This window comes from Cordyceps militaris, assembly GCF_000225605.1.
Source record: "Cordyceps militaris CM01 unplaced genomic scaffold CCM_S00002, whole genome shotgun sequence".
In the NCBI taxonomy this organism is placed as follows: Eukaryota; Fungi; Ascomycota; class Sordariomycetes; order Hypocreales; family Cordycipitaceae; genus Cordyceps; species Cordyceps militaris.
In genome coordinates, this window is record NW_006271970.1 from 4,130,119 (window position 1) to 4,143,475 (window position 13,357).

Consider the following 13,357-nt stretch of genomic DNA (forward strand, 5'->3'; position numbering starts at 1 on the left):
GATGCTCGCGTGCTCCTAGTTGAGTAGAATTCTGCTTGCCATTTCCCTCTTATTTTGCCGCTTTTGTCGTGGTCGGATGAACTGACGCTTTCTCAATGTACTGACGGAGTGGACGAAGGTTGGAACGAGCCACTTCACGAGGCTTTCAAGAAAACTAGAACTTTTGCATTACTTACTTCAATATCATCGCTTTTATTCGTTCGGCCTGCATATAGTCCAAGCATGCAAGACATGAGCTTGTGTGGAGAAATACAGATTATTGTACATGAGCTTGGTATACAAAGAGTCCTACAAGGCGAACTCTATTCAAAACAACACCGCTGAGCGCGGACCAATTTAGCCAATGCCAGCGTGTCCTCTCGAACTGCGCTATGCACGTATCCGGCTACGAAGACGAGCCGGGGCCACGCTCCCAGGCCACGCGGATGCCCGCAGCCTCCTCCTCCTTGGTGCGCTCCGCGCGGTACGACGCGCCGCGCTTGCTGAGCGTGGGCAGGCTGCCTGCAAACATGCGGTGCCACGACTGCGCGCGCATCTCGGCGTTGATGTCGAGGATCTTGCGCCGCCGCGCCTTGATCTGCTTGTAGAGCCGCTCGGCGCGCTCGTCGCTGATCTCCTTGACAGCATACTGCACTTCCCATTTGCTGCCCGTGTTGAGGCGCTCCGGCCGCGCCACGAATTTGCCGTCGACCTTGTTGCGGATGGTAATGTACATGCCGAGGAGCTCGCGTGGCGGGGATTGGTCTGGCGAGGTCTCTGGGCTCGCGTCCGTGGCTGCGGCTTCAGCGTTGGCGTCGGCTTCAGTCTCGGGGTCGGCATCTTCTCCTGCAGTGGGCTTTTCAGACAGGCTGGCAAACATGCGCTGAAATTCGTTGAGATTCGTGGCATTCTCGTCAATGCCTTCGGTCACGCGCAAGATCAGATCCTTCAGAGGGGTCTCATCACCGTGTTGAGCATCAGCCGGCTCCTCTTCCGAGGCGCTTTCCAGCTCTTTGCTCTCCTGGGAGTGCGCTGTCAAAGCAGATACCAGGCCCTCAATGTGCTTTGTGCTCTCGGCTTCCGTTTTGCCCTCGAGCAGTCCGCTCTGGGCCAAGGCATCTTGCACGGCATCTCGTACAGATCGTATGCCGAGCGATTCACTGTCCACTGCCTCGCTGACTCGATCCATGACTTCTTGCCATGCTAGTTCGTTCTGAATCTCTTGATCCATATCTTCTTCCTCGGTAGATTCCACCTCTTCTGTGTTTCCGCTCTGATCATCAGCGGCAGCCTCAGCAGCGGCAGATTCAGCGGCTTTTTCCTGGCTGCTCAGATCGTCAATTTCCTCCTTCAGCTTGTCCACGGATGCCTTTTTCGATTCCTGAATCGCTTGCATCTCCTCATCGGTGACGGGCTCCACGAAAAAGTACGTGACGGGGTCATTTGTTGGTCGAGTTTCGACGTGGAGCCTCAATGACCTATTAGGGAACTTCTTGGTAGCCCTGTCCATGAGATCATTCAAAATCGACAGACTAGCTTTAAACTCTTGGTCTCCCAGAGTTGTGTCCGTCTGCCCATGAAGAGCATGATCCATTTCAGACAGAGGGATGTATTGGAACCCAAAGATCCTCTGCGTGTTGTGATACGCAACAAAGATACCATCCATGCGCCCCATGCGCACCTGTAGGGAGTATTTCAGGAACGCGGACCGAATAAGATCGTAGTACTCTCTTTCGAAAGATTCCCACTGGCCGAATTGCTTGCGAATCTCATAGCCAACGCCCTTTTCGTGCCCTTGAACATCCATGCGGATGGTCACCACGGCTCTTGTTTTCAGGTCAAAAACACCAGTTCCAGGCAGTCTCGGGTCGTGAGCGTCTAGTTGCGATCGCATCATAAAGTCGCCAAACGTAGTGTAGTGGTATGCCTCGTCGGCCTTCTTTTCTTCTTCAGTCAATTGGTGGGACTTTGTCTTTTTGTACTTTTCAAACTCTTCCTTGGGAAGCGTCAGTAGCTTCTCCATTGATTTTCCCAGCATACTTAGGACATTTTCGCTGTCGTATTCTTTGTCTGAATCAATGGAGTAAACCCCGTCGTTGTACTTGATGAAGGTGGCAACAGGACCTCGGGTCAAAATGGTGAAGTTATTCGACTCTGGGGTCCATCCTCTCGACAATTGGTCAAAGTTGGGAGGTCTCCAACCCGAGATAAGAAAGTGTAGGTGAGAGAGAACGGCCGTCATGCTCGAAGTTGAGCCGCTGTATTTTTTGCCATGCTCCTTGGCCAGATCGCGTAGCTTGGTATCCTTGGAAGATGTGACATATTCTTTCAGAGCATCATAATCAAACTCGTCGACGGGCATGATAGAGGCGAGATACGGATCAAAATTGTATACATTTGTTCGGGCATCTTGCATTCGATATACGCCACCGTTGAAAAGTGCGCGGTCGAGGCCGTAGCTCAGCTTCGGGATGTCGGGTGTTTCATGATCGATGGGCTCCAGCTCCAGCGCTTTGGGTGTTATGACCTCGAAGTCGACTGGTTCTTTCTCTTTCCTCCTCTTTCTCTTAGTCGGCTTGGTAGATTTGACGGACTTGGGCGTAGGCTTTTTCGATTGTGTCTTGGGACTTCGTTCGACCTTTGATTCAGGGGACTCCTCAGGTGATGATGCGGATTTATGCTTCGATGACGCCAGAGATTGTCGCAGCTTTTCTTGGAGGGTAGTCCAGGAGGAGAGACCTCTTGTCTCGTCGGCTGAAGCTTCGGATTCCTGCTCGGCAGCTTTCTTAGCCGCTTTCGCATTGCACGTGTGAGAAGTCGCGAAGAGCGCGACGCGTCCTCGAGAGAGCACTAGGGTAGGAAAGCCAGGTATATTTGCGAGGCGCACTTGGCCGACGGCCTGGCACCGCGCACGATGCATTGCGACGCCGATTCGATATCCGGAAGGTTAATATTGCAGCAAGGTACAGAGGTTGAGCTCTCACAGGCGAAATTTGGGATCCTTCATGGAGCTTATCGATATCGATATTCTTGGATGATTTTGGGTGGTTTGGATTGGGCAACGACGGAGCGGGGCGTTGAGGCAGCTAATGATTGGCGCGGCCGCACAGCTCCGCCGAATCCACGTAGTCCTGCATCTACAACTGCATCTCACGACATTCTACCATCTCGAGCCCTCGCGTCGCTCACCTTTTCCAACAATGGGCGCTAGTGACTCCAAGATCATTTTCAAACGGGGTATATTCCGACTTTCTGAGGAGCGGGATATTCCCGCCAACGATGACTACTGGACTTCGGTACTTCAACCCCGTTTGGCTGCATAGCTGCGCCACTGGCTGACCAAGATGACAGTTTTGGGAGCTTCCAGAGTCCTCGGAGGATGTGTTTAGCCTCTTTTCCCCGGCCGATATTCGAAGAAGTCGCGATCAGGCCCTTGAAAATATCGAAACCCTTATCCTCGTTCTGACGTCTCGTCTATTCGTTCTGCGGCACCATCCATCCTTTCCCGATAATGAGCTGGCTCCGGAGAGGGAAGCACTCAACTGCGTACGGGTGCTTACCCGTATATTACCGTATCTCTACGAAAAAGAATCATTGCATCCATGGGAAGAGAAGTTTTTCTGGGGAGCTAGGAAGAGGAGAACCCGCCACGGCGCCATCGCCAACGAAGTGCTGTTCGACGAATCGACAGGTGACAAAGAACACGTAGAGGCTGACAAGGAACTCTTCGAAGACGTAAAGCCACTGGCTGAGGAGCTTCTTGATACCCTGCTCGATATGCTCTTTTTTTCCGAGTTTACCATTCCGAAGCAGCAACCCGGTCGGCCAAAAGTGACGTATGCAATCTGGCAGAGTGGCGTGGGCTGCAATACTGCGGTAGCAACGACGAAGGAGTTCGAGAGCAACAGATGCGAACTGCTACGGTTGATATTGGCGCTTGCTGGTCGCGGCCTCTATATGAGCAGCCCTGCATTGACACAAAGTGGAGTTCGGACACTGACGCACTTATGCACAAATCCGGACAAGCAAGTTGTGCTTTCGCTGCTCTGCTCATTACTGAATACGGTATGTCAAGCTACACGCCGCTGTATCAATCTGGCTAATATGTTTGAAGACCCTCAAATATCATCCGGCCAGCTGGCGCGTACCCTATAACTCGCTAGTCATTCGCGACACCAAGCAACTACTTGTTACACAGTCTTTACACTTGCTATTAGCAGTACTCGTTTATACTGTCCCCGAACACATTGAAGCTTCGTCAAGAAAGAACTATTATCGGCACTTTCTCGGTCGACTACACCGTCCTCAAGATTTTCAATTTATAGTGGACGGGGTTTCACGAATCCTCACCCAACCCCTCCAAGATAAGACGTCATATCTTCCTGGAGCTCACACATCAGTAAATCTGTCGGCGGAGATGCTCATGCTGTTTTGGGAAATGATCCAATGCAACAAGCGTTTTCGCGCGTTCGTTATTGATACAGACAGAGCCCACGACTTTATCGTCTTGACACTCTTCTATGCTGTCGAGTACAAAAATGAACCGGCAAAGCAGGGCATCGTCCGAATGTGCGCATTCTTGCTACAGACCATGAGTGTGGAAAAGAATTTTGGTCTTCACCTGAATCAAAAGTTTGTTGGTCAAGAGAGCCTCCCGCCTGGTATCAGAATCAACGCATTCGACGGTTCCTATGCCGACTTTCTCATACATTCCATATATACCCTCATCACGACTAGCCAGGGTGGCCTCACTGCGATATACCCTGCACTTCTCGCGATCATCAACAACATCGCGCCATATATCGAGAACCTAGGTGCATCGGGCAGCTCCCAACTTATGCATCTCTTTGCTCTCATGTCCTCTCCTTCGTTTCTGCTGGCCAATGAAACGAACCACACCCTCTTGCGATCTCTACTGGAGTCTATCAACACAATCATCGAGCACAAGTATAAGGAAAACGCTCAACTTGTGGCGGCCGTTTTCAAAAACAAGAAGCCAATCGAGAGTTTGAGAACGTTTACCCTCGAGAGCGGCTTGCAAGAGATGGAGCGACGAAATCGAAGACGCAAGGACGCAGGTAGAGATGTTGATGCTACCAACATTGGCTCTCGACGCACCTCTGTCGACAGCTTAGAGCCTACGAGAAGCCCTGTTATAGGCCAAACTCATGCTCTCGAAGAGGTTGTAGAGGATACTGCATTCGCCATTGGCGATGACGATGATAGCGATGATGAGCCGCAAGCGACACCTGCTGCGTCCACTACAAGCGAGAACCAGTCACAAACGTCCTTGACACCAAACGTCGACGACTCTGTACCAGTGCAGCTACGCGGCATGTCGGAGAAGGCTAGAGGCAAACTGCCCGCGGGTATCAGGTCATTTTCCAGGCAAAACAGCACCACAAGCCTAGGTGGCTATTCTGTAGGGGGTCAAAGTGGCAGTGGCAGCTTTCAGCCGTCATCATACTGGATCGAAAGCTGGCTCCCAGAACTGCCACTGCACACATTTCTCGTCGTTATCCAACAAGTATCGAGTCTGCTGCCACGAAAGGCGGGCCAGGACATATTTTCGGCAGAGAGCATGCAGCGCATCCGGGAACTTGATCTTGTGGGTGTCGAAGCATCGCAAGTTAAGGTGCAGTCCTTTGAATGGTCACCGCTGTCACTTGGCTGGTATGAGTCGATGCTTTGGGGGGTCGTCTACGCAAGCGAGATGCAGATTGCAAAGGGTACCTCGGGAATCTGGACAGGGACTGGCGTCAAGTTGTTCCGCATTCAGGAAACCGCACCCACTGGCCCAACACTTTCATCGCCGCGAGGTGCAGTTGATGCCGTCGGCAGCAACATTGTCTCCCGTATTGGGCAAATTAACCTGCGAGGTGGTGCAGGTAGTACGGGTAGTGCAGCTGGTGGAAATGCCCCTCAGTAGGTAGGGAGCATTTGGGCCATGTCGACCTGTATGCATTTCATCAATAATTCATGATTTGCGTTGTATGATCTTTTCTTGTCGCAAATTGAGAATAACATAGGCAAGCAAGTCGTGGGAGCCTTCTTTTCAACTAGCACTTGTCTAATTAAACCATACCAGTAGCATTGAATTTGTGTCTAGTTTTGCGGCTCGACAGAACAGTACAGTCTTCACGTCTAAATGAACTAGTTGACCTTTAACTTTACTCAATCTCAGGCCGTACTTCGACTATTTGCCATGGTGGTCGGTTGAGCTGATTCTTTGTTTACTGGAACGTTATCGATAGGCAGCCACCAAGAATAGCTTTGTGTTGTACAGAAAACCTTTCTCCTCAAAATCACCCCATCACAATAGATTTGAAGAGAAGTTGGGAAAATCTGGTCTCTTGAGCTGGTAGCAGTCATAACTGTGCAATATCTACTGACACTTTATCACGCCCAGCCACGGAACCCGAAATCGTCGGCCCCCTCGCCCAGCATGTCAACTGAACCGGCCCTCCAGTCCCTTCAAAATAAATTAAAAGAAAATTGCTACCGAGACGTCGGCGGCTTCTTCAGATACTTCGAGGATCAGAGTTGGTCTGCTACTGTCCAGAATATCCTCCACCGTCCCGAGACAGCCGACCTGGTTGAAGAATTGTCCGCAAGTCTCTGGGATCTGCGTCGCTTGGATGCTATGGACGAGTGGTTTGCCACCTTCCAGTCCTTGTTCTTCGCCGCAGATCATCCAACCGTTCGCCTGAGAAGCGAGCCCATCATCACTTCGAGTTCATCATACCAAGCTAGTATTCATATCGGTTCTCATCATTTCTCAGCCGCCTCTGGCAGCACTCGTATCTACGGCGAATACCATCACGGCGCTGCGCCGATTTCGTCGACCGACGACGACGACTTTTTGCGCTTCGCTGAGCGTGCACTTCGCGTCTTCAACGCACAGCCAGCTCGCTACTTCCTACATGCATTCTTGATCCGCGGCAAAACCCTGGAACTCTGGGTCTTCGACCGTTCCGGCGCCTACAGTAGCGGAGTGCTGGATATCGCACGCGACCCCAACCTCCCGCTGCGCGTCTTGGCAGGTTATGGCATGATGAGCGACCAAGAATCTGGCATGAATATGCTCATCAAAAGTCTCGGCCCTGGAGACGGCTATTACATACTTCCTGACCGGACCCCAAAGCCTTTTCTTCAACCCTAGACGATTGCAGCACCCGATTACTTAGTCGGGCGGGGAACCGTCTGCTTTGCTGCCTCAGCATCTGCGGCCACGGAGCCGACCATTGTCGTCAAGTTTTCTTGGCGGGTTGACACCACTCCTGTGGAGCTTCGAGTGCTTGAGCGAGCCCGTGACCGCAAGGTCTGGGGAGTCCTCCGTCTTCTAGAGTGCAAGGACCTGGTTAACGTCGCCGATCTTCGCCATGCACTTGACTTCCCTAGGCTATATGTCAACCGGACTCTGTCTTGCGTCATAACCGAGCCTCTCGGCCGTCCTATTCGCCAGTTTGTGTCGCTTTATGAGCTTCTAGAGGTATTCCGTGATCTTGTCAAGGCCCTCAAGTCTCTCTATATAGATGGGAGTATTCTCCACCGCGATATCGCCATAAAAAATCTGGTCATTGCTACGAAGTACAACGAGGACACTTCCAAGGGCATCTTGATCGACTTTGATTTGGCGTTGGATCTCGACGAGGCTCCCGCCGTGCAACAGATGGTCGGGTCGGATGGGTTTATGGCCATTGGAATTCTCAGTGGACAACCGCATACGTACCGACATGATCTTGAGTCTCTATTCTACGTGTTTCTGTGGCTAGCCATCGGCAATGACTGCGAGCACGATCATGCTCATGAAATTCTGCAAACCCTGCCCAAGACATCTCGGCTTTGGAAATGGTGCTCGATGGACTTCAACGATGTTCGACAGGCCAAGGTTGCTGACATGAGCCCGGACGGCTTTGAGCATATCCTGAATGAGTTTTCAGCCAGATTTGCCCCGTTGTGCGGGCTAGCAACCGAGCTGCATCGGTTGATCTTTCCCATTCGCGACGGTGGCATCTTTACGAAAACCGAGACAGACCAAGCAGCCGTCGAGCGGCTCTATCAGGGAATAGGTGATGCTTTCAACCATTCCATCCTCGCACTCAAGGACTAGGCTGGATGTACAGTAATGTCCGGCGCTCACTATCAGCTAAACTTAGTGCACTGGTTTTTATTCTACCAATCGTGGTGCTAACTGGTTAGGCGCGCATAGTGTTTACTACCTACTGCGCCTGAGGGCTGTTTTCTGACGTAAAACGGCCTAAATACTCAAAGGCTTACCATAGGGGTAGAAAACGCGGCAGGGGCCGGAAATGCTTTTTAAAAGTAGACCTATTAAAATAACAATAGATAAAGTAATAAAGTGCTATATTATTATAGATAAATTCCTAAAGCTTATGAATGAGGAAATAAAGAAATTGAGTAGAAAATATATTCTAGAGAGAAAACCTTATGAATAGAGTGTGTCTAGAAATACGTTGCTCTATAATTTGTACTCTGATGAGGTAAGCTCCTTGACCTCGCTTTAGCTTCAACACCAACCACCCACCGCGTTTGAGCTTTGAGCCGTGGATAACGTCACCTTTCTTCAAATTGAGCGACTGTTCAATCTATCCACACAATTAAAACGCCCAAAACGAACTGTATCTACCGGTGAGCTGACCCGGAAGGATCATGCGAGCGCCACTGTCGACACTGCCGTGACACCTGCGACACGACCGGCCCCTAACGATACCAATCTCACGCCCATAATGTCGAATCGCTACGCAGCACCCCCGGGCCGCGGCGCCCCCGGATACGGCAACTTTGGCAGGTCCGAAGAGGAATATGATGCGTACGGTGACGACCCACGAAATAACAAGAGCCGAGGCGAGCGGTACGGTTCACCGTCGCAGGGTCCCCCTCCACCGCGCGGCGAGCGGGCCCCCAGCAACGGCGGCGGCCCCCCGCCCGCAGTGCGCAGCATGCCTTCGCGGACCCGAATGACGGCGTCGACGGCCGACCGGCAAATCACGCAGGTGTTGGAGCATATCCGGGTCGAGTGGCCGTCGCTGTGCAGCGAGGACTGCATCCCCGTGCAGCTGGCGCTGCAGCTGCTCGACGGGAGCTCCGTGGGCCGCGCGCACGACTACCGCAAGTTCCAGGAGACGCACGCGTACGTGCAGGACGCGCTCAAGAACACGGTGCACGAGCACCACCAAGGCTTTAACTCGTCCATTGGCACCTTCCACAAGATCCAGAGCAGCATCCAGGGCTCGCAGCGCCGCGTGCGCGCCCTCAAGGAGTCGCTCGCCAGCGCCACCACGAGCCTCTGCTCCACCGACCCTGAGCTTAAGAAGCTGTCCGAGACGTCCGAGGCGTACGACGACTTGCTGCAGACGCTGAATGAGCTTGATGAGCTGCGTGCCGTCCCGGACCAGCTCGAGGCGCGCATCTCAGAGAAACGGTTCCTGACAGCGGTGGGCATGCTGCAGAATGCGCTGAGGAAGCTTCGGCGGCCAGAACTTGATGGCATCGGCGCGCTCAGCGACTTGCGCAGCTACCTGGTGAATCAGGAGACGGCGCTCATGGATATCCTGGTGGAGGAACTGCATGAGCACCTCTACCTCAAGTCACCCTATTGCCAAGAGCGCTGGCAGAGTCTGTACAAAACCCAGGGCGCGTTTTCGGATGAGTTTACAGACACAAGTTCGATTACGCCATTCCACGCCATCTTGGAAAGCATGGATATTGAAATGGCGGTGACGGAAGATCCGATGAAGAACCCGGAGGCCGACACTTTTAATTATATTGCTTTGCTGGTCGAGGCGCTGAACAAGCTTGGCAGACTGCAAAGCGCCGTCGACACACTGAAGCAGCGAATGCCTGTTGAGCTATTCGCTATTGCCAACGAGACGAATAATGAAGTTGATCAGCGTCACCCCAGCTCGCTGCGAGGAGGAACAACAAAGTCCGAGGGTCTCAACATTTACAGCTCGCGAGAGACTCAAATGCGCGCTGAAGTCATTCATGACCTACTTTGGAGCCTTTACGGTAAATTCGAGGCTATTGGTGAAGGCCACCGCGTGTTCCACGAATCCATCAAGGCATTGATTCGGCGCGAAGGTGCAGGCAACAACAGCGCGCTACTAGGTAGCTTCAAAGAGCTCTGGAACCTGTATCAAAACGAGATTCGATCGCTGTTGCGCAATTACGTCACGACCGATGCAGACGTGTTCCAGTTTGACACGCCGAACCCTGGGGGCTCTCTTCAGGACAAAAAGGACGCGGCGCGCGAACACTTGTTCAAATTCGCCGGGATTGATGCCAAGTCGGTCGACATTAGCACAGAGTACGACGCGTTGGAAGGCATTGTGCAGGCCACTGTGCCTGGCCTGACGGGCAATGACCGTAAGCAAGGTGCCGATAAACGGCGGGATAGACTAACTCTGGATGATGGAGGCACACGCCGACACACCTTCGGCGGTTACTCGGGCGAAAGCAAACTAATGGGCACTCACAAGCCTTTGGTTGAGCCGAGCGTGTTCAATATGAGTCTACTTCTACCGCCAACGCTCATCTTCTTACAGCGTCTCCGTACGATTGTACCGCCGGGGTCTGACCTCGCGACGAGTACCCTGACAACATTCCTGGATAACTTCTTGGTGAATGTTTTTCAACCACAGCTGGACGAGACGCTTACGAAGCTGAGCGACAGCATCCTGGCAGAGCTAGATTCGTTTGCGCAGGACGCCAACTGGTCCCAACACTCTAAACTACCTATATTCAAGGGTACTGCGGCATTCTTCCAAATTGTCACGGCGTTTTGCAGGATGCTTGGCACGATTCCGCCTGACCAGGCCCTCAGCTCGCTGCTGGTGACACAGATGATGCGATACTATGAGCGGTGCTTTGACTGGTACAAGCTGCTCGTGACCAAGACGCAGGAGCAAACCAAGGACGCCAACAACCTCCGTGCGTCGGCGCGATTCGCTGTGCAGCCTGGTGAGATTCACGAGGTGATGAAGCAGATGTGGTTGTCGGACGAGGAGGATAAGGCGCTGAGCGAGAAGGAGATCCACCTTTTGATTGAGCACACCAACGAGTCGCGGCTGGAGCCGAATGACATCATCCAGGATAGAGAAACGATTACTTCGCTGTGCCTGCTGTATACGAGCATGAAGTGGCTGGCGACGAGAATTACGGGGCTGCGACATATCACTGCACATGAGATGGATTCGTCGCGGCAAAGTATGACGCGACAGGCAAACAGACGCTGGACGTTGATGAACGAGCCCAGCAAGTCGACGAATGAGACTGCTCCTGTTGTGCTACCACTCACTGTGGACACTGTACAGTACGTCAATGCCCAATAAGAAAAGACAAGACGGTTAAAATGCTAATCACTCGCGCGCAGGACCTTTGACAATCTGGTATCCTCGTACGAAGAACTCGCAGGCACGGCGCTGCTGACGCTGCACATGGAGGTGCGGTGTCGCATCGTGCACTCGCTGCGCAACACGCTCTCGCCAGATGTGGCGCCATACCTCCTCGAACAAGAGGTGCGGGAGCCGGACCCGGCGATTCTCAGCCTGAACCTGGAGCTGGTGCTGTTTGACGAGACGGTGGCGCGGTACCTGCGCGCGCGCGAGGTGTCGTTTATCCGGACGGGCCTGAGCCTGCTCATCAGCTCGTACCTGGTGGGCAACGCGGGCATGGCGTCGCCGATTAACGCGCGCGGCAGCGGCCGCATGCGGCTCAACATTCTGGTGCTGCAGCAGAATCTCAAAAACGTCGAGCAGGGCGTGGACTTGGCGCGCGCGGCCAACTATTACGCGCTGCTGGACCGCGGCGCCGACGCGGTGGTGGCGAAAGCGGAAGAGGACCGGGATAAGAAGATGGGCGAGGAGGCGGGTGCGACGCAGGCGAGCAATACGTTTACGTATGAGGAGTTGAAGGTGCTCTTGGAGCTGTGTATGAGTGAACAAATGGCGAGTCCGGATCGGGGTCTGGCGGCGGCAGCAAAGAGGCTGTTGGCGGAGAAGTTGCAGGAGTTTAGCGAGAAGGCGTGAGAGGGTGCCAACAAGGTCGGACAGGGTGATGGCGGCCCCGAGATGTGATGCGATGGCGGTTCTTGCAACGTTCCGATGGAGCATTTGATTTTGACTTATTTTTTGTAATTTTATAGCTGGAATACATGATAGTTGGAAGTCAAGATGAACGCGCGGGTCTTGAATGTCATTTTTGCTTGGAATTATCGAGATGGGTTAAATGGGTGTATTCAGCATTGTGATTCATCTCGATTGCCCGAGTCAGAGCCGATCCGGCATAGATTTCAATGCCGCCGGTTTTCGCATATGTCCATTTCCCATTCTGCATGACGGTTCATCTCGTGGCTTTTGAGCCAATGACGCTCTGCCGAGGCAGGGACCCCCCCTAGTCCGTCTCATCTTAGGTGAAACGCGGCATCAGCGTCAAGGAGGGTTGGTCCCGCGCCACAAACGCCCGAAGCTGACGATGCTGCTTGTCATCTTGAATTGCAGGAACGTCGACACTTGACAGGCGTCTGTCTCAAGACGAGGGGTCGTGTCTTGGGGGAGGGGATGGAGCTAAGCGAAGGCGGCTCGGCGGACCAACAAAAGCTGAAGAAATAAAAGCAGGATAGGAACTAGACCGAAAGCAGCATCGGAGGAATCTATTAGGGGGGATTTTTTTTTTCGCAGTATCTTTTTAAGCTTTGGGATGCGTCGATCTTTGTTTGGTTAGGTTGAGCAGCATCTGTGGGTTGTGGGCATTCCGACGCGCGAGTGTGCTGTGCATACCACGGATCAGTGTTTATGCAAAGTGGGGTTTCTCTGTGGTTGCGTTGAATTTCTCATGCGTTCATGTCGGGGACGGGAGATGAAGGGATTTATTATGCAGAGAAGTCGATTACGATGTTTTTTTTGCATGTCGCTCGGCAATGAGCAGCCTCACCTTAGTTTAAAATTCCCCTGGGGCTTGTTTCGAAAGAGGGTTAGATACGGATGACTAAGACCCGTTAGATAATTGTACATGCCAGTAACTAACGGATACGGAGTACATAGTTCATTGTTACGTGTATTTGCGTTGCGCCTCGTGGTCGTTCAAGGAACGGGAACATGTGGCGGCGGGTTTTTTCTGCAGCTGGGGGGGCGCTGGGAGGCTTGCAGCTGGCTGTGCAGGCGGCGGCCCCTGGGGCAAGGAAGCGCTGGTGGCTTGGAGCGGTTTCCAAGGAAAACGGAAGAGGTGACGCTGGTTGGAAAAGAGAGGACCCAAACTGGTTAGCAGAGCAAGGTGACGAAGGTTGCATTGCGTTGGCGCTGCTGTCAAAATAAACCAGTCAACATCATGTATTACCGGGGGAGCAACGTTGGCATCA

At 52.8% G+C, this 13,357-nt stretch overlaps 4 protein-coding genes across 4 annotated transcripts; 3 read left to right on the forward strand and 1 right to left on the reverse strand.

The window, feature by feature from the left end:
• Window positions 1-385: 385 nt before the first annotated feature.
• On the reverse strand, window positions 386-2,899 carry CCM_03232 (mitochondrial mRNA processing protein PET127, putative; the record flags this gene model as incomplete). Its single annotated transcript, XM_006668383.1, has 1 exon — window positions 386-2,899. One exon carries the CDS (start codon window positions 2,897-2,899, stop codon window positions 386-388), a length of 2,514 nt encoding a protein of 837 aa, XP_006668446.1.
• Window positions 2,900-3,179: 280 nt separating this feature from the next.
• CCM_03233 (High-temperature-induced dauer-formation protein-like protein) lies at window positions 3,180-5,908 on the forward strand (the record flags this gene model as incomplete). Its single annotated transcript, XM_006668384.1, has 3 exons — window positions 3,180-3,275; window positions 3,331-4,044; window positions 4,094-5,908. The coding sequence occupies 3 exons, from the start codon at window positions 3,180-3,182 to the stop codon at window positions 5,906-5,908; spliced, it is 2,625 nt and encodes an 874-aa protein (XP_006668447.1).
• Window positions 5,909-6,424: 516 nt separating this feature from the next.
• CCM_03234 (Protein kinase-like domain) lies at window positions 6,425-8,092 on the forward strand (the record flags this gene model as incomplete). Its single annotated transcript, XM_006668385.1, has 2 exons — window positions 6,425-7,091; window positions 7,167-8,092. The coding sequence occupies 2 exons, from the start codon at window positions 6,425-6,427 to the stop codon at window positions 8,090-8,092; spliced, it is 1,593 nt and encodes a 530-aa protein (XP_006668448.1).
• Window positions 8,093-8,729: 637 nt separating this feature from the next.
• Window positions 8,730-12,029, forward strand: CCM_03235 (Exocyst complex component Sec8; the record flags this gene model as incomplete). The annotated part of the gene is made up of 2 exons (XM_006668386.1): window positions 8,730-11,314; window positions 11,375-12,029. The coding sequence occupies 2 exons, from the start codon at window positions 8,730-8,732 to the stop codon at window positions 12,027-12,029; spliced, it is 3,240 nt and encodes a 1,079-aa protein (XP_006668449.1).
• Window positions 12,030-13,357: the final 1,328 nt, after the last annotated feature.